At 47.3% G+C, this 19,574-nt stretch overlaps 1 protein-coding gene across 1 annotated transcript in view; it reads left to right on the top strand.

Annotated features, from left to right (window-relative positions):
* Positions 1-19,574, top strand: part of PCCA (propionyl-CoA carboxylase subunit alpha) — a 3,020,006-nt gene that overhangs the window by 2,766,612 nt on the left and 233,820 nt on the right. Inside the window, exon 22 of the mRNA XM_069637005.1 lies at positions 7,128-7,268. Within this exon, the coding sequence (XP_069493106.1) occupies positions 7,128-7,268 (141 nt within the window). The remainder of the gene's footprint in view (positions 1-7,127; positions 7,269-19,574) is intronic.

The following is a 19,574-nucleotide window of genomic DNA, read 5'->3' as shown; positions in this document are numbered from 1 at the left end:
GTAGCGCAGGACATTATGGACAGTATGGAGTCCACCGTGGCCCACATCTATACCTCTGCCCGGGCCATCTGCTTTGCCACGGACATGAGAAGGATAGCCTGGTTCAGGGCTACTAAGTTTAAATCCAATTCCCAGGAACGCATATTGGACCTTCCCTTCGTAGGGCGGTGACGACTTCCACTCCACGGATGAGGAATTAGATAAAAAGAACAGCAGCTCACAAACCGTGAAGTCTTTATCTGTTCTTACAAAGGCCACGCCCAAGGCCTACACACAATCGCAGCAATGCTTCGACAAGGGGCGGGCGTTTGGTGGGTTCTGAGGCTTCCAAGAACAGAGGTCCAGACAACTAGACCGTTTTCAGAGTCAGCATAGGAGGAAACAACAAAGGAGGGGTGGGGAGGGGGCAAGGTGTTTTCCGGTCACCTCTCCTCCGCAACAGCCTTAGAGGGAAAAAAGACATGACACGCCCTTTCGGGTCCACGTGTCTCCGGTGGGGACAGGCTTGCCTTTTTTCGGACCCCTAGACCTGCTCTGTAGTTTCCACAGGGTACCACCTACCTGTACCTCTCCTCCCCTACAGATCGAGACAGCAACTCCGCTGGCGGCAATCCAGTCGCTCGTCGAGAGCCAGGCTGTGGAAGAAGTCCTGACCTCCCAGTGAGGCTTGGGCTTTTATTACAGGTTTTTCGCCATACAGAAGAACCACCAGGCTGGCCTGAAAGTTGTGTTGGACCTTTCCACCTTCAATCTCTCCCTCCCTCTGCAAAAATTCAAGATGGTTACGCCAGCTCTTATGGCGCACTGGACAGGGAAGGCTGGATGTGCTTCCATGACACTTACCTACACGTGCCGATTTGGCAGCTGCATCGTTCCTTACTGCGCTTCAGAAGCATGGGCTTCCATTTTCAATGCAAGGTGCTACCCATCGGCCTCAACTCAGCTCCTAGGGTATTTACCAGGGTGATGAATGCAGTGGCCATACCTGGACAACTGGCTCATCCAGGCCACCTCTCCAGAAGCAGTTCAGCATACTGCCTCCGCACTGATGACGACACTCCACGACCTGGAGTTCACTATCGATCTCAATAAGTCTCGGCTGCAGCCCACGCAGTGCCTGACCTTCTGGGGTCTAATCTGGGACACAAGCTCTGTGATAGTCTTTCCCTTGGAGGACAAGATTGTGGCCATCAAGAGAGCTACAGCTCACTTCCTCTCCAGGCCCATGTCCTCGGCCCGGTGGGCACCAATACCGACTCGGGCTTATGTCAGCGGGCCGTCTGGCTGTGCCCCGTGCAAGACACAGGATGCAGAGATTACAGCTGCACTTCACTGCCTCATGGAATCGGGAGAAGGGCTCCCAAGAGGAGCCAGTCAACGTTCCGCCCTTTCTCCTCTCGGACCTCCACTGGTGGTCCGTACTTCAACCTGAGGCAGGGCAAGCCCTTCCGGCACCTGGTCCCTCAGGCCACAATTACGCTGGGCTTAAGGGCCATATAGTTGGCTCTCAAGGCCTTTCTCCCTCTTATTGATGGCAAGTCAGTTCGTATCCAGACAGACAATGCCACCAGCATGTACTATGTCAACAAACAGGAGGGCACCAGATCCCCTCCGCTGTGCAATTTAGCAGTCGGCAGGTGGGAATGGGCTCTGGAGAACGACATTTACCTCAGGGCTGTCCACCTCCCGGGGAATCCAACCTGGAAGCGGACAGGCTGAGCAGACTGGGGGCTTACAATTGCGAGTGGCAATTGAAAGACCTGGTACTAAGGGAGATCTTCCTCAGATGAGGGCATCCCCAGGTGGATGTTTTTGCCTCCCGGGACAAGAGGAAATGCCAAAAGTGTGCCTCCTGGTAGGGGCAGGGCTCCAGCTAACTGGGCGACGCATTACAGATCCAATGGAACGACAGGACGGTATCTGCCTTCCCGGCCACACCCCTTGTCCATAGGGTGATCTGCAGGATAAAGGAATCCCGGCACCTCATCATTGCTTTGACAACTCCCCGGTCAGATGGCCGGTCAGATGGTGGCTCTCCGGGCTCCTCAGCCTCTCGAACAGACCACCCATTCACCTACTGCTGGGCTCAGCTCCTCTCCTGGCCCAGCAGGGGGGCAGGGTTCTCCACCCTGCTCCTCACAAGATAGACCTCGCAGCGTGGCTCCTGAGCAAGTCACGCTGAAACACTCAAGCCTATCTCAGGCTAACCTGGAGATCAGCCATGGCGCTAGAAATAAGGCTACTAGGATCCAATATAAGAGTAAATGGTCAAGTGACCTTTTGTGGGCCTCCACAGGCTGTACACGCCTATAAGGAAGCTAAACCCATTGTGAGACCTTTGTTTTATTGGGCACCTCAGCGCACAAAATAATACTGGTGTCATTAGGCAATGCCCATCATTGTCGACGCGTCAATGGGGACTGAGGAGTAGCGCCGGGGAGGGGGGGGTGGAGTCAGGCGAGCACATGCTCCCGGGGTCGCACCCCAGCGCACCTCTAAATTTAAAGGGGAAGAATATTTTTTCTGGTGAGAAAGGTTCCGTCTCCTGTCCCTTGCGAGGGACGCCCATACAGTATGGAGGAAAGGGGATTATGGACTAAGAGTACTAGTAGAGTATATATGGAACCAGCTGCGACCCATGAGCACTGCTTTGGGAACATGCCAATGCTTGTGCTAAATTTGACCTGTGCCACATCCCCCTAAAGAGCTTGCTCTTCAAGCCATGCATTGACTAAAGGAAAAACATGTCTATTTGCCTCCTGCATAATTGCTGCGTGTTGCTTGTGTCGTGGAAGAGTGCAGCACCTGTCAATCCATTCTACCAAAGGCTGTAAGGGAGCATGTTGTGAATGTCCTGACCTCGACGGCCTGCTTGAGGTTCACTACGCCCCCTTGCAAAAAGTTTCCAAGCAGCAGAGCTGGATGATGGATATCTATCAAGATGAGGAATCTGCGGTAGAAGAATCAATAGAAAGATAATTACGGTGAGTAATTTCTCATTCTGATGGCAATAACCTCAGTTGGAAGGGTTAGTGAGTTATAGACCCTCTTACAAAGCCGCTTTACAGACCCTTTCTTACAAAGCTGTCTTTCTACCTTATCCCGGTAGAAACTGACTCTAATAAGGCCATCCTTTTTGTCTAAGGGGGGTTTCGGGATTCCACTTATCTCAGAGAATACAACTTCTAGTGTTCTACCCCATCCATCATGATTCCATATACTGGACCCTAAAAGATCTTTTTTTTTTCAACAACACTTTATTGTTTTTCATATAAACATTAATAGCAAAAGTAACAATGCTTCACAATCAGCAGAAAAAGTGAAATTTACAAAAGGACTAGAGCATCATAGCCAATATAGCTCAAACAAGGAATCAACCTTAGTGAAGAATAACCAGCAAGATAACCACAACCACACAAGACAGGACAAACAAAAAAACAAAAACAAAAAAAAACCTTTTTTCCATCTACCCATCAATCCTATAGAGCCATAAAGGGGCCCCAAAGATTCAAATAGTCCTCATCCTTATCTTTATTATGAAATGAAACCGTATCATACTGTGCCAAAACATGTAATTCCATCAGCCATTCATCTACATTAGGTTTCTTCCTCGATTTCCAAACCCTGAGTATTAACTTGATAGCCACCATTATGGCTCTATCAATCCAACAAGAATGTCTCATAATCCGACGAACCCTGTCCTTACGGGAAAGTATTATGATATTCACTGCCGACCTCTGCAAAACCACATAAAAAATCAAGTCAATTCTATCAATCACTGCTGACCAAAACTCCAACACTCTCGGGCAATCCCACAATAAATGCAATAATGTACCCCTATCATTATTACAACCCAAACACAAATCATCTGACCGGAGCCCCAGTCTAAACATCCTAACCGGCGTCCAATATAATCTTCCAATAATTTTTTGTCTAATCAAACGTAACCCCATATCAGGACCCAATGTCAAATTAACTTTCAGCATGTATTTCCAATCAAACTCAGAAAGTTCAACCAGAACATCATCCAACCACACATTTCTTAATCTAGACCATTCCCCCCCGAGTTTCTCATCAATAGGCATAAATTGCATATAAGTACTTACCCCGTATTCCGGACCTTCCAATAAAGTACCAATCTCCGGTTCATTCCCAATAGAACCATCAGCCAATTCCAATCTATTATTTGTCATATTCTCAAAAGCTAAGTACCTATGCAGTTCATTTTGCCTCAAACCGTACCTATTCGTCAATTCCGCAAAACTCCACAACCTATCTCCATCCAACACATCTGCCAATTTCAGAATACCCTTGTTAATCCAACTGAGCCAATTCAAACATTTATTATCAATCTGTAAGGCAGTATTGTACCATAAAGAAGCATCCCTACTGAAACCATAACTCATTCCATTATCTCGAAACCATCCTCCAATCACCTGTCTAGTAGCCACAATCGGGCGCAACTTCAATCTATTAACTGGCAATTTATCCATACTGTAGACGGACCTCAAGTCAAAAGGAGCACAAATGCCCTGTTCCATACGTAACCAGATTGGTTCATTCACCCCACAATCTCTAAAATAATAGGAGCTTTTTTTAAGTAAAAAAGCATTATAGTATTTTACCAAGTCAGGGAATCCAAATCCCCCATCTTCAACTTTTTGTACTAGCATGTATTTCGGAACTCTAGGCCTTTTTCCAGAACCCCACAAGAAGGAAGAAAAAAGTTTTTCAATTTTAAGCAGCTGATTCTTATACAACAACAATGGGATGGACTGAAGAACATACAAGATTTTCAGCAAAAGAACCATTTTAATTGCATTGATCTTAGCCCACAGATTCAAAGCCAACCTCTTCCATCTCCTAATTAATAAAGACATTTGCCCGGTTATCAAATCCAGATTATATTGCAGTAATTTCTTTAAGTCCCCAATAATATGAATTCCTAGATACTTAACCCACCCTGGAGACCATTTACAATTCCACAAACTCAAAATTGAACCGTCACACTGACCAGACAAGGGGAAAACCTCAGTTTTTTCCCAGTTCACCTTATGTCCCGACAGTTCACCCACTTCCTGAAACATCGTTTTTATTACATCTCCACACACTTCTGGATTTGATAACATGAGAAGCATGTCATCAGCATACGATAGGACTTTCACCTCAACTTTCCCAACATTAATACCTTTAATAATCTCACATTGTCTAAAATAAGTAGCAAGAGGTTCCAACGCCAGATCAAACAAAAAAGGTGACAACGGACAACCCTGCCTCATGCCCCTCAACAATTGAAATGAATCTGAAACCACACCATTAACCAATACCCGGGCCTTAACATCATTATGAATACATTCTACCATTCTCATGAAAAACGGGCCAAAACCCATTTTTAGCAAAGTGAATTTCAAAAACTTCCAATTTACCCTATCGAAGGCTTTTTCAGCATCAAAGAAACCAATGACTTCATTTGTGTCCCTCCCAAATCGGGCATCAACTACATTTAATACAGTTCAAATATTGTCATAGCCATACCTCCCTGGAATGAAACCCACCTGTGACCCATCAACCAAGTCTTTCATACATAAACCCAATCTGTTGGCCCAAATTTTTGTGAAAATCTTTAGGTCCACATTTAGCATTGAGATAGGCCTTTAGTTTCCACAGCGAGTGTGATCCTTATTAGGTTTTGGTATCACCACAATCATAGCATCTTTCATGGAATCGCACATCATTTCCGAAACAACAAACTCATTATAAAGTTCACACAAAACAGGTGCCAATTGGACTTCGAATTGCTTATAAAATTCCGAGACAATACCATTGGGACCCGGTGATTTTCCATCTCTCATTTGGGATATGGCCAAACTAACTTCAGCAACCTCAATCGCAGCATCAAGAGAGGTACGTTTCTCCAGAGTCAGTTTGGAGAGCGAAATCTTCTAAACAAATGTGTCCAGCTTATCTACAGTCGGGTCACAGTCTTCTCTGTACAATGATTCATAATAATCTTTGAAATAACCACAAATATCATCACTCCTATTTAAGGTAGTACCACCATCAGTTTGTATGGAAGAAACACAAGAGTCAGACACCATCTCCTTAAGCTTATAGGCCAACAATTTGCCATTACGATCACCTGCCTCCCAAAACTTCTGTTTTGAATAAAACAAACTTTTACTCGCCAAATTTTGAATGTGAGTCTTCAGTTCCGCCTCTAACTTACACAATTTCAGTTTGGATTGTCCTGAAACATCAGTAGCACAAACCCTCTGCAAGTCACTGATCTCTGTCTCCAGAGCACAAATCAAATGTTGCTTCTTCTTCTTCATATGGGCAGACCTACTAATCAATTCTCCCCTCAAGACCGCCTTAAAACAATCCCAAACAGACTTAATACTGGCCAAGCCTATATTTTCCTTCAAGTATTGCCCAATGAATGCCTCTAGACCCTCCGTAATCATCTTATCTTTGAGCTTCCACGTAACTAGGAATAGTGGGTTCAGGAAGCCAACGTTTTCTAGGCTTTGCAGGGCCAAAGCTTGATAGGCGGTGGTAAAAAAAACTTTGTTTGGTCATGCTCTGCATTGCTGAGTTCTACTCTCTAAAGGGAAAGAGGTTCCTGAAGGCCCTATTTCCCATTCAACCAGGCTGGCTGCTACTTCTGCTCTTCAGAGACTGGACCCTGCCTTGGACATTTCCCAGGCTTCGTCCTGCTCGACATTGCATACTATTACCGAACACTATTGTTTGGGCTCCATGTCTACTCTGGATGCCCAATTTGGAAGAGCAGTCCTGCAAAATGTCTTTGTATAAAAACCTTCTTTCTGGTCTTGACTCCTCTCCACCCCCTTTCACCTCTGCAACCGGGAAATTGTATTGCTGCTGTGGGAGTCTGTGATGAGAAATCTGTGGGAGAAACATCCATAATAAAGATCATTGCCATGGTAGGTAATTTGTTCATCTCCTAAAATTGACAAAATGAAAGAGATGCGTAAATAAGTTTATAACTATTAAGACGTTTTTCGATGTAATTTCAAAATATGAACATTAGAACCAAAATCTCTTTGAATACATTCGGTCATGTCTACATTTTAAATACATTCTTCTCTTGTTTGTTTTTGCAGTTTAAGTTACAAATCCTGACAAATTATGCTGCAGAACTAAGCAAATATATGCCAGAAAAAGTGGCAGAAGATACCACCAGCATTCTGAGATCACCAATGCCAGGGACAGTGGTGGCAGTTTCTGTGCAGCCTGGTGAAGTGGTAAGAGTTTGTGTGATTCTTTTGTATTTTAATAAGTTGCAACACTCGTGCCATCATAGAAGGAAGCAATATGCTAATTAGCATTGGTCCCATCCCAAAATGACAGTCCTTCCCAAAGGGCAAAGTCGTATCATTTCTGCATTGAAACACAAGCATCCTGCAATGGTTTTAGGCTTCATCAAAAATCCCAAGGGAAGTGTAGCTTCAGACACATAAGCACAGCAAGCTCAGGACCTATGTCTGGATACACTTGTCCCTCTTAGGGGGTCTTTGTAACACTGAAGGATAGTAGAGGTTTGATCTGGGCAGCCTTACAAACCATTATTGTCTAGCCTGCTGAGCCAATACAGATGGGGAAACCATATGCAAATTAGGTTTGGTTGACCTCAGAATGGGGCAGACTAACCTGAACTGCTACGTCAAAGCTAAGGTTTTTTTATTTATTTTCATAAACAAGCAAGGAATCTGAGCATGTGTACACTATTGGCGACATGTATAATATTGTACCTTTATAATACAATCCACAATCGTGATTGCGTATCACCCCAAACAGAAATGTTACAGCAGACAGTTTTCTAGCCAGAGCCATCTCTCTCGGTCGGATCTCTGAGTTCCAGCGTATCATCTCACACCTCTTAGCATCAAACCCAATTAACAATTATCCACTGTGAAGGCATCATGAAGCAAGACACAGACAACAGAACTAGAAGAATAAATACTACATAACTTAAATGTCAGGCTGGAAAAAGACCTAACCTGCCCTATGCTAAGGTGGGATCTCCTTACATAAATAAAGCTAAGGAAAGTCTGAGTTAGAGTTGAACTATTCTGTGTCCAAAACCAACACTTGCCCTCACAACTAATCTATACAGTGTGTAGGGATGTCAGCAACCAAAAGAAACAGTGTCCAACATAACATTCTGAGCCTCTTCCAGCTCGCAGCTTCCTTTCAGTACCCTTCCCCAAGTATCAAACCGTTCAAACAAACGTCTCTAAATTACCTTTCTTAAGTTCAGGATGATACAGTTTTAACCAATACTCAGGGTTCCCTTACCCAAGTTCCAACTAACAAAGTTTTAGCAAAAAAGCACCTTGAGACTCGTTTCTGAAGTCAGTAAATGTTTCATGTCGCAGGGTTCCCTTCCACAAGACTTAGTTTCAGTATCACAAAAATATCTTTTGTCTTCTTAGGGTTCTTTACTACACTTGCCCCCTCTTTTTATGGTTGGTTTTCATGTAAATAGCTTGACTGTGTTGGATTCAACTTCAGAGTTCCAGTTAATTCTGCCTTCTGTGTGTATGTAGTTTTCGCACAATTTGGTATTCAATTTGCTTCTCTTTGGTTCAATCTTCAAGTTCCATTCACTTTAGAATTCAGCATACAATGGTTTTTAAGAGTTTCATTCATTTTAAAATTCAGCATATTGTCGCTTTACTTGAATTTAATGTTCGTTCATTTTTGAATTCAATACGTTACAGTTCTGCTTATTTGTAAAGTTTTCATTCAGTTCGGTATTCAATAGACATGGGTTGTACTCATAATTCACTTTCAATTCAACCCGCTGTTTAATGTGCCTTTAGTCTGCATTAAATGGAATTCCCAGCACTCTGAGATCTTCGAAAACGTGTTTACTTAAACAAGTGACCACTCTGATACAAAGTATTCCTCTAGAAAAAGTTCAAACGCTCGCGCAGCGGGTTTCTTATTTGTTAGAAACTCGCCGGTCGCGTTCACAGCTTTCCCAGCAGCGCAGATGACACAGCCTTCTACTTTTCATGTCATTGGTCCAACTCTTGCCCCTCAGGCACTCCTGTGTCAACCTCTTTACACAGGCGATCAAGCGTCTTGAACAAAAGGAAAAGTGACAGCCTCTCCACACGGCTTCCTTCGCAATGTTCGCCCTGCTCCACAGAGCCCGTGCTCCCACAGCACGCTTCCATAGACCGCCTCTCTCTGCAGACCTGAGCATCTCGGCGTGTTTCTCAAATAAGGTTCCCTGCTGCTTGCACTGGCCTATGTGCAGCTTCTCCTGTCGCTCTCTCTCTGCTGCTGGGTTGGTCCCCTTTTATACACCGGCAGCCCCTTGACAGGCTGCAGGTGTGGAGGCCCAATTAGCCCTGCCTGACCACAATCAAAGGGACATGCCTGACCTTCACAGCTCTTAGCAGGCATCTTCCTCATCCCAGTACCAGAGTGGTAAAAGTGTGGTCATTGCTCTCGGTTGCCTCTTCTTCGTCCCAGTACTCTCAGGTGCTACATGAGGGGAAACAAGGGTAGCCGACTTAAAATAACTCATAAAGGTTCGTGAAGGGTTGGGTTGGTCGTCAATAGGGAAAGGGGGATGTCATGTTTCGTCTGCAGGCCTCCTGTTCTTTCTCAGCCTCCTATGTCTGTGTGGCGTGACATTTTTCCTCGTGTTACTCTGAACAAAGGGAATGGGGGCTTCTGGGACTAAGAGTTCATCACAAAATGGAAAGGGGGAAATGCTGCTCTCACCTGACGACATTTCAATTCCACTCCCCAAGAGTCCTCTACTCAGGTGATCCTCCCTCGCTTCACTCCCCCCAGGTCCCCGAGGGTCAGGATCCAAAAGCGATGGCCTTTTCCTGGCCACCTGCCCATAGGATCCAAGGGGAGTAGATGTGAGGAGACCCTCCTGTTTCTCACACCACAAAGCTCCCTATCGCTCGCTCTGGACATGGACCCATCAATACAGATCCTATAAAAGTAGAGCATATTGACTCATGGCGGTTTTACATCTGGATAGGTCAGGAGAGCATTCAACAGTTGGCCCAGTCAATCAATATACCCTCCTCCGTATCCATCACTTTATCCTTTTTCAACACTTAAGATTCAGCTAAGCCTCATATTTTATCTGCCACCCATTGCGGGTTAAGTGGGTCCCTAGCACACTTCCACAATATTGCTATCCTTCATTTCGCCAATAACAATAGAAAGCGGACCATCTTTTTTCCTTAGTTTTTCTTTCTTGTTGGCCAATAATCTGCCTAGCAAGTACGGATCACACTCATAGGAGCTATGAAGCAGCATGTTGATTCTATTACTCCCTTCCAATAGCATTGGATCAAAGGGCATGCCCAAACCACAGCCAGAATCCCGCTGAGTCTTAACTACACCCGGGCAATGACATGCATCCCAGCTGGAGTCATGCAGACCCTCTGAATCAATTTGAACTGGATCCCTGGACCCCTTTTTAATATGTTCACACAGCACAAACCATTCCTGTTCAGATTTTGATTTTTAACCCCGTTTCCCCTTAATCACAAGAACAGTTGTAGGCCTCCTGTGCAATAATACTTTATAAGCTTGGGCGGGACCGGTTCCCAGCACTCTTCTATGCTGACAATGCTGTACTGCTATCCACATCTCCAATGGGGCTGAGACACAACCTGAAAATGTTTATGGAGAAATGCCAAGAGCTGTATATGTCATTGAACCTAGAGAAAACAAAGGTGTTGGTATTTGGCAGAAAGAAAAAGATCAGGTTGAAGGTGTGCTGGTAGGCGATTATGTGCTAGAACAGGTGAGCCATTACAACTATTTAAGGGTAATATTTTCAGTGCATCTTGTTAAGGCTACAGCGACTCTGGAGAAATACAGCAGTGGAGTTTGCTGCTTTTATAACAAGCTTGGTAGGGGTGCAGTTTCTCCAGCTATCAAATTGTACCAACAAGAAGGCAGGGCAGCCACAATGTATGGGGCTGAACTGTGGGGCCACTGCCCCTCACTTAAGCTAAGTGTGGCTGACAATACCTTTTTGCAGAGCATATTAATGCAATCTAAGGGAGCCCCAATGGCAAGTTTGAGATGGAATGTGGTATCAAGACTATAATTGAAGTGATTGCCTCAAAGCCACTGGTGTATTGGACTAGGCTATGGAGCACTTCTGAGCTTATCAAATATGTAGAGAATCAATGATTTGGCGGAAACAAATACTGGGATTCGGCTCTCTGGCATGTCTTCGATTTGTTCGCAGAGGACTTGGATATGGCGACCCTCTGAGAAAATCCATAGGTCCTAACTCGGAGCTTAATGGTCCAAGTCAAAACCAAATGTCACAAAGCTATAATAAACGAGATGAAAAGCGCCTGTACTGTGTTGAAGACGGGCGCACCTTATTTAATCCTGAAACAGGTAGAAGGTTTTGAATAGTACCTAGACTGTGTAACTCCCACGCTTTATACATTACATTACGCACCAATACCATGAAAGTAGCCACATTTACGGCAAGTTGGTCAAACTCTCAGGAGAAAAGTTGTAAAATATGTGCCAACCCTGAGGAGTCAATGAAGCACTTTCTTACTCCTAAATCCTGTCCCCTTTCCTCCGTAATGTATGGGCGTCCCTCGCTAGGGACAGGAGACAGAACCTTTTTCACCAGAAAAATCATCTTCCCCTTTAAATGTAGATGCGCGCAGGGGCGCGGCCCTAGGAGCATGCACTCCACTGACTTTGCCTACTGGCGCCACTCCCCAGTGCTCTTTTCCACGTCGATGGGAACAGACCGCTTTCACCAGCGCTCCTCGGTTAGGCCTCTGGCCTAGTAATTCCAGGTGCTCTTCCCCGGAGAAGTATTCTAGTCTTCTTTTTTTCTTTTCAATTACTATGTACTGCTGTGTCCTCTGGCACCACACTCCTCCCTGGCGCATGTCAACAACAGCGGGCTTAAGCAGGTGCCCAGTCTGCAAAGGTCCCTTCCCAATGTCCGACCCCCACGCCGTCTGCCTCCGGTGCCTTGGCCCAAAGCACAGCTGTGGACTCCGTGTGCGCTCAAAAACTGACTAGTCAGGTGCCCAGAGCTCTTCGGAAGATGGCCTCCAGAAGACCTTAAAGCGTTCGTGAAACAGAAGACCAGACTCAATGGAGGTGCCCTGTTCTTCACCACACCGCGCAAGGGCGACTCCTTCCCAAGGAAGCGGGAAGGACCTCTCGGGTCCTAAGACCAGCAACATCACTGAGGCTGCTGGGTCGCACGATCCTACCAGTGCTACTGCTGAGGGGCTGCAAGGCTCTATTATCGGGTCCCAACCCGAGGGGCTATGCCGAACACCGGACCCATGTCTGAGGGGGCGCCTGCAAGCAGCACTAACAGCACCTCAGCCGAGGGCATTCCGCCTACCAGGCCCCGACCTGAGGTGCAGTGTAGGCCTCAACCACAACCGCTCAGCGCACTGGTGGAAGCCGGTCCTAGCTCAGCAAATTGCACGACGCAGGCACGTGGCACTGAGCAAAACAAAATGGCAACTGGGCCAGACAAAATGGAGGCTCACCCGATTGCCTTTTCCCTTCGGAGACCAGGCAGGGGAGAGGACTTGCAGGTGGGATTGGTCAACCCCTGTCACTTGGTCACATCCTATCCATTCATTTCGCAGGTCAGGTATACTTCGCCCTATGCAGCGAGACAGGGCACGCCCAGGACAAAGCAGCCTCATGGCCCAACCTCTATGCCTATACCATCAGGCACTCCTCCGGCCTGTGAAGACAGGTTCTTCAAGAAATTCCTTGCACTTACGAGATCACCACAGATGGGTACCATCCTCGGGGACATGCTCCCTCCTGCCCAGCTGTAATTACCCACAGCCACGCTGCCCCTGGGTCGAGCTCAGCCCCCGATTCCCATGCCCGTACCAGTCACTGCAGCACCAGCCCCAATGCCTGCACCAGTCACGGCAGCCCCGGCTCTGCCACCTCAGGAGCCTCTGACACTGATAATCAGCATGCAACAACTGCCTGCGCCCAGCACTCCTAGGGCTCCCCCGGACCCAAAGTACACAACAGTGGACACGGATGAGGAGGAGGACCCGGACACTCCATTGTCAGTCAAAGCATTTCACAAGCGGCTGGGGGGTCTGGATGAGTACCTAGGAATCCCGCAGCCACAGGTGGAGCACCCGGATGTGGGGGTACTGGCTGAAGTTCCCACACTACGCCCTACTGCCAGAACTGGAATCCCACTTCGAAGAACGTGGTAGCGCTTGCCAAAAAGGGTGGCTCAAGCCACACTCTACCCAGCCTACCAATAGGCGTTTCAACGCTAAATACAGACAAATGGAAGGGGACCCCCTCTTATTGTCGACACACCCCCAACTACATTCCGCAGTGATAGCAGCTGCATCACTGTACTCCAAGCCACAATCTTCTTCAGCAACTTCAGTCTCGGCACTCCTGGGCAAGGAGGAAAAGATCTTGGTGGCGTTTGGGAAGAAAATGGTTTCCAACGCCACTCTCCATCTGCGCCAAGCCAACGCGGATGCCATGTTGGCTGTAGTCAACCAGAACCTATGGCTGAAGATTGCCAATTTCCTCCCTGAGCTCCCTACCCACATCCAGGCTCGCTTCAAGGCTTGGCTGGCTGAGGCCAGAATCGTGGCACAAGACATAATGGAGTCCACGGTGCCCCACATTGACACTTCAGGTCGGGCCATTTGCATTGCCATGGGCATGAGAAGGATGGCGTGGCTAAGGGCTACAAAATTCAATCCAGATTTGCAGGGCCGCATACTAGACCTGCCTTTCGTGTGGGGGGATGCAGCGTGCAAGCACGCAGACAAAAGGAACTGAAGCATGGGGCGTAGTGATGTGTTATATATACAATGCCTGAAGCAGACGATCGAGAACCGAGGAAGGCGGATCGACGATCGAGTCGAGGTCCACTACGCCTCCCCTGTCAAAATGTTTCCGAGCAGCAGAGCTGGATCATGGATGATGGATATCAATCAAGATGAGGAATCTGCAGAAGAAAGGCAATCCGTTGAAATGGTCTTTTCCACCCTGCAGTCTGAAGGTTCTAGATCATTGGGAGATCTTTTTTTTGTTATCCTTTAATCAATGGGTGGAGGAGTATGGCATGTTGCAGGGATACTTTATGAACTATGCTAGGATGGTTAGGAGAATGGCTAAATTGTGGGCGGTTATACCAGATGAGCCAGACTCCACCCTGTTCCATTCGACAACGGATGAGGAACTCGATAAGAAAAAGAATAGCTCGCAGACGGTGAAATTTTTATAGATCCTCACCAAGTCCACTCCCAAAACCTACAGCCAAACGCACCAGTACTCGGACATGGGTCGGTACTTCGGAGGCTTCAGAGGCTTTCCGGAGAAACAGTCCAGGCAACTGGACAGATCCCCTAGCCAGCACAGGGGCAAACAGCACAAGGCGGCTAACAAGGGTTTTTTCCAGTGCCCCTCCTTAGCCCCAGCCTCGGAGGGGAAGAAATTGTGATGGGCCCATCCGGATCCTCGAGTCTCCAGTGGGGGGTCAGGCTTGCTCTTCACACACACAGAGTATCCATGGGCTTCTGATTCCCCATTTCTCCCTCTTCTCCTTCCTTGCTTCCGCTCCCGCAGATTGGTACAGCAACGCAGTTGGCGGAAATATGGTAGTAGCGAGCCAGGCAGTGAAGGAAGTCCCAGTCTCACAGCAGGGCACGGCTTCTATTCACAAATTTTTGCCATACACAAAAAGAACCAAGCTGGCCTGAGAGTTGTGTTAGACCTTTCCACCTTGAACCTTTCCCTCCCTCTTCAAAAGTTCAAGATGATTACCCCAGCCTTCATAGCAGAGACATTGTGTGCGAGAGACTGGATGTGCTTCCTGAATCTGAAGGATGCCTACTTACACGTCCCGATTTGGGAACCCCATCAGTCCTTCCTGAGGTTCAGGATCATGGGTTTTCACTTTCAATACAGTGTTCTACCGTTTGGACTAAATTCGGCCCACAGGGTCTTTACAAGGCTAATGAACGCAGTGGTAGCCCTACTCGGGGCGCAAGGCCATCATATTTACCCATATCTAGATGACTGGCTAGTCAGGGCAAGATCTCCGTAGACGGTGCAACATATGGCATCCGCCCTCAAGGATACACTATATGACCTGGGATTTTATATCAATCTCAAAAAGTCACAGTTAGTGCCCACTCAGAGCCTGACCTTCCTGGGACGTATCTGGTACACAAGCTCCGAGAGAATCTTCCCCTCGGAGGGCAAGATCACAGCCATCAAGAGGGCCACTGGGCATTTTCTCAGAAGAACAGTGATCTCAGCGTGGTGAACGAACACCTGTTTGGAGTTATGGCCGCATGTCTGCCTGCAGTCCCACATATGAGGCTCAAAATGAGGCAGCTGCAGCTACATTCCTCAGCCTCCTGGAACCAGGAGAAGGGTTCACAGGCGGAGCAGGTCAGCATACCACAACAGCTCAACCAGGATTTTATCTGGTGGGGTATGAACAACAACCGGTGGATAGGCAGGCCCTTCTGGCAACCATCACCTCAGGTCACCATTACCACAGACTCATCCTTATAGGGATGGGGAGCTACCATGGATAGCCACAGCGTCCATGGAGTAGGGTCCCGGCAGGAGCAGCTGGCGCTTATCAACTAACTTGAGATGATGGCCATCTGGCTCGCTCTCAAAGCCTTTCAACCTATTATCACCAGCAGGGCGATTCTCATTCAAACAGACAGCTCCACCTGCATGTATTACATCAACAAGCAGGGTGGCCCCCGCTCTCCTCCCCTCTGCAGGCTGTCAGTCGACATTTGGGTTTGGGCTCTGGTGAACAAAATACACCTGTCAGCAGTCCATCTCGCTGGGGAGTCCAGTCTAGAGGCGGACAGGCTCAGCAGACTGGGCGCGGACAACTACAAATGGCAGTTGACCGAGCAGGACCTTCAGGGGATCTTCAACAGGCAGGGGCATCCGCAGGTGGCTCTCTTCGCCACCAGTACCAACAGGCAGAGCCCGCAGGGGCAAGGCAGGGGGTTTGCTGGGTGACACAATGCAGATCCCGTGGAACAACATGTCCGCTTACGCCTTTCTCCCCACTCCCCTGGTGCAGAGGGTCATCTGCAGGATCAGGGAGTCGATGTGCCTTCGAATCATCCTGATAGCGCCATGGTGGCAGCAAGACCTTGGTTCAAGGGGCTGCTCAGCCAATCGGACCAGGCCCCCGTACACCTCCCACTGGGCCCAGCACACCTACTCTGTCAACGGATATGGGTTGTTTGACATACAAAATGTGACCCACTGCCCATTTTTTGACCTCCTTTATTTTGACCTAATGCGGAGGGAGACCCCCCACAAACCCCCTTAATGCAGGGGGAGAACCCCACACCCCCAGTCTTCTCCCCATCTCAACCTATTCCCTTACCCTACTACACAACATTTTTTTTTTATTAAAGTGTACAATTTGACCTACCAAATGATGTCAAAAAGATGTCAAATGGGAGTAAGTCAAATTGGCATTTGGTCAAATTGGACAATACGCTCTCAGCAGGGAGGCACAGTCATCCACCACTCCTGCAGAAGTTGGCCCTCGCATTGTGGTTCCTGAACAGGTCTCCCTGAAGCATCTGCACCTGTCACAGGCTAACCTGGCCATTATACAGGGGGCTAGGAGTGACGCCACCCAGAGCTAGTACAAAGTCATGTGGACCAGGTTCTGTCACTGGGCAGAATCAAAGGAAATTGATCCTTTGACTTGCACGTTGGACGACGTGCTCTCCTTCTCTGCACATCTTACACGCTCAGGCGTACAAATAGACACATGCCGCACTTACATGGTGGCCATTGGAGCTTACAAGAATTCACAGGAGTAGTTATTCCCATCCTCGAATCCGGTGATTAAGAGGCACTTAGCGGGCCTGACTAGGCTATATCCACCTATCAAAAAACCGCACCTGTTGTGGGACCTCAATGTGGTCCTGGGCGCCCTAGTGCATAAACCATTCCAGTCGATGGACTCCGTGGACCTCAGGCTAGTAACCATTAAGACGGCCCTCCTAGTGGGCCTTACCTTGGCATGCCGAATCAGTGAGATCCAGGCGCAAGTGGCTGCAGAGCCATATACTACTAGGTAGTGCTCAGAACACACCCCACATTCTTACCTAAGGTCGTCTCCTCTTTTCACCTTAATGAGGCGAGTGTTACCAGCCTTGTTCGCAGACCCTACGGATGACACCCAGAGGGTTCCGCACTGTCTAGACGTCAGACGGGCACTAAGATTCTGCCTGGACAGAACCCAGATCTTTGGCAAATCAGATGCCCTATTAGTCACCTTTGGGGGATCAAAACCATGCGGTCAGGCCTCCAAGGCTTCCATAGCAAGGTGGATAGTTATGGCCATCAAGGAGGCTCATGAGGGGCAGCTGTTAGGGAGAATTCTCTTATAAGGCTAATTTCCCAAACCTAGTGAGTCCCCCAGCAGCTTTGCTGGATTTTTGGGGTTTGTTTTTTTCTCCTGCTAAGAGTGAGGCTCTTTTCCTCCCACTCTTAGGCATGATTTGAGGCATGTCTTTGACTTTTTGTGTCCTTATGGACTATGGGGTTTTTTACTCCATAGGGTATCATCTGTTTTTGTGTATGTGTTACACAGCACCCTCAGTACAGTAACACAGGGGTGTCATAGTGACACCCAAACATAGACTCCATACCCTGGGACTGACTACTGTCTCCCAGGGCATGTAAAGTCACCATTGACTTTACTAGTCCAAAATGTAAACAGAACCAGTATAAACCATCATATTGTGGAAGTACTGGAAGGGGTTAATTCGATTGCCCCTGGGTCTTTTTCCAAGGGGGCACTGTCCAGTCCCCCCTTGTCGAGTTTCTGGCTGGTGGCAGTGGTTACCACGCAAAATATTCCACCGGAATATTTCCTATGGGATTTACCACTGTGACCGCGAAATACCAGGAACGCACCTTTTCACTGACGAACTCCGCGGCTGGTTTCTTCCCTGGGAGTGCCATCTGAGTTACGCGCTCACCTCTGTTTTGACAAAAAGGGGTGTTATAACTTAGACTTAGTAATTGCTAAGGGAGGTGTAAATACTTTTCTGATTGTGTTGGAACTTGCTTTTGATAGTGCTAGTGTATTTTCTAAAGTGTGTGTTGAATAAATAATTATATACTTTTGATACAAAGCTCTGGTCAGTGTTTGCTTATTCTACTATGTTTTTGGCCCTATTGTGTATCCTCTGTATACTCTTAACTCTTCTTGAGAGAAGTCTGACTGCTCAGCTACGGCTACCAGGTAAATCTGGGTGGTACAGACTGCTACCAATTGGGTTTACTGCTTACTCCTGTAGTCTTAATCTTTTTGCAGTGGTCCCCAAGGGAACTGCACAGGGTTCTGCCTAACAGCAGCACAGGCCATTGCCGGCAGACATGCATGCCCACACCATCAGAGCGAAGGCCGCAGCGGTAGCTTTCCAGAGGCACGTTCCGCAGCAAGTTATCAGCAAAGCGGGTACGTGGGGTACTCCCTTGGCCTTCTGCAAGCACTACTGTTTGGATGCCAGCGCCACGTCGGACACAGCATTTGGTCAGGCAGTGTTAAGGAACTTGTTTTCTTAAGAGGGGCAATTCTCCATCCTGGGCTACATTCAGATGTAATCGCCCTTACAGTATGGAGGAAAGGGGATGGGACATAGGAGTAATTATAAATTACTCACCGTAGTGACTAACCTACTCCTAGTCCATTGTCCCCTTTCCTCCATACGTCCGACCATCCTCCCCTCTAATAAAACTTGTGTCATTAGGCAATGTTAATATTGTCTACGCGTCAAGGGAGACTGAGGAGTGGCGCCGGTGGGCGGAGTCAGGAGAGCGCATGCTCACAGGGCAGCGCCCCTGCAAGCATCTAAATTTAATGGGGAAGGTGATTTTTCTGGTGAAAAAGGTTCTGTCTCCCGTCCATGGCAAGGGACGCCCATATAATAAGGAGGAAAGGGGACAATGGAGTAAGAGTACATTAGTCGCTAAGGTGAGTAACTTATAATATTGTTCTGCCCAGGGTGTACACACTTGAGAATGTCCTATCTATTGCCAGTATTTCGGTTAAAGGATATTAGAAAAACAGACCTGGCTGTGACTTTCTGCAAGAATACCGAAGATGTGAATCTAATGTATTTTATTGCAAAATGTGTACACAGACCCTGGTTATACATGGTGAAAATTAATTGATACAAGTGTGCTTTGGAATCTTTTTAAAATGTTAATGTGCATTGCCAACATGAATTGCTGTTTTTATGTATAATGCCATGAATGTAATAAGTTGCTTTAATGGTTTTAAACCGAATAAAGCTACGTAAAACAAAAATGCTTTATAAATCTGTAAAAGTGTTCCCTTCTTGTCTCCTGTTAAGAAGAACTCCTACAGCAATGGGGTGGAGTCTGGCTCATCTGGTATAACCGCCCACAATTTAGCCATTCTCCTAACCATCCTAGCATAGTTCATAAAGTATCCCTGCAACATGCCATACTCCTCCACCCATTGATTA

The sequence above is a fragment of the Ambystoma mexicanum genome, chromosome 7p (assembly GCF_040938575.1).
Source record: "Ambystoma mexicanum isolate Mex_15411 chromosome 7p, UKY_AmexF1_1, whole genome shotgun sequence".
Lineage (NCBI taxonomy): Eukaryota > Metazoa > Chordata > Amphibia > Caudata > Ambystomatidae > Ambystoma > Ambystoma mexicanum.
This window is presented reverse-complemented; position numbering and strand designations above follow the sequence as displayed.